The sequence below is a fragment of the Glycine soja genome, chromosome 1, assembly GCF_004193775.1.
Source record: "Glycine soja cultivar W05 chromosome 1, ASM419377v2, whole genome shotgun sequence".
Taxonomy (NCBI): domain Eukaryota; kingdom Viridiplantae; phylum Streptophyta; class Magnoliopsida; order Fabales; family Fabaceae; genus Glycine; species Glycine soja.
The window spans coordinates 12,129,813-12,130,943 of NC_041002.1; the positions used below are offsets into that span (position 1 = coordinate 12,129,813).

Sequence of the window (1,131 nt, forward strand, 5' to 3'; positions counted from 1 at the left end):
AGGTCCTCCAGCGACTGTATGGTCTGTTCAGTTTGGCCATCAGTTTGAGGATGGTAGGCTGAACTTAGTCTAAGCTTGGTCCCCAACGCTTTGTTCAGGTTCTCCCAAAATCTAGAGGTAAACCTAGGATCTCTATCAGACACTATGCTAGATGGCGCACCATGTAATCTGACAATCTCACTAATATATAGGGAGGTCAACTTTTCCAAGGAAAATCTTATATTAATGGGAATGAAGTGAGCAGACTTGGTCAGTCTGTCAACAATAACCTAGAAAGAATCCAAACCTCTGGGGGTCCTAGGTAGTCCTACAACAAAATCCATGGAAATACTATCCCACTTCCACTGGGGTATCTCCAAGGGTTGTAACTTCCCTGAAGGCCTCTGATGTTTCTATCTTAGCCTTCTGACAGACTAAACATGCATACACAAACTCACTAACCTCTCTCTTCATGTTGGGCCACCAAAACATCATCTTTAAATCCTGATACATTTTGGTAGAACCAGGATGGATACTCAGATTACTCCTATGTCCTTCCTCTAGGATCATCTTCCTAAGTTCGGGCGCATTGGGAACACAAATCCTATCTTGAAGTCTTAAGACTCCATCCGATCCAACATTGAAACTACTCTCCCTTCCTGACTCTATGGCTTCTAACTGAGTCCTTAGAAAAGGATCAGTCTTCTGGCCTTCCCTAATATCTCCTAGTAACTCACTGGTGATCCTCAAAGTCCCTAATCTCACACTGTTAGGAGTAACCTCGCATGCAAGGCTAAGGTCTCTAAATTGTTCTTGGAGATCCATCTCTCTAACCATCAAGGTAAATATATGTAGGGATTTCCTACTCAAGGCGTCAGCCACCACATTTTCTTTGTCGGGATGGTAGCTAAGCTCAAAATCATAATCTTTAAGAAACTCTAATCATCTCCTGTGACGCATGTTCAGCTCTTTCTGACTAAACAAGTACTTAAGGCTCTTATGATCACCAAACACCTCAAACTTCGAGCCAAACAAGTAATGCCTCCACATCTTAAGGGCAAAAACCATAGCAGCCAGCTCTAGATCATGGGTGGGATAATTCCTCTCATGGGTCTTGAGTTGTCTAGAAGCATAGGCCACTACTTGGCCATT

At 43.1% G+C, this 1,131-nt stretch overlaps 1 protein-coding gene across 1 annotated transcript; it reads right to left on the reverse strand.

The window, feature by feature from the left end:
* Positions 1 to 330: 330 nt before the first annotated feature.
* LOC114408092 lies at positions 331 to 804 on the reverse strand. Its single transcript, XM_028371234.1, has one exon. It carries the CDS (start codon positions 802 to 804, stop codon positions 331 to 333), a length of 474 nt encoding a protein of 157 aa, XP_028227035.1.
* Between the last annotated feature and the right edge of the window lie 327 nt (positions 805 to 1,131).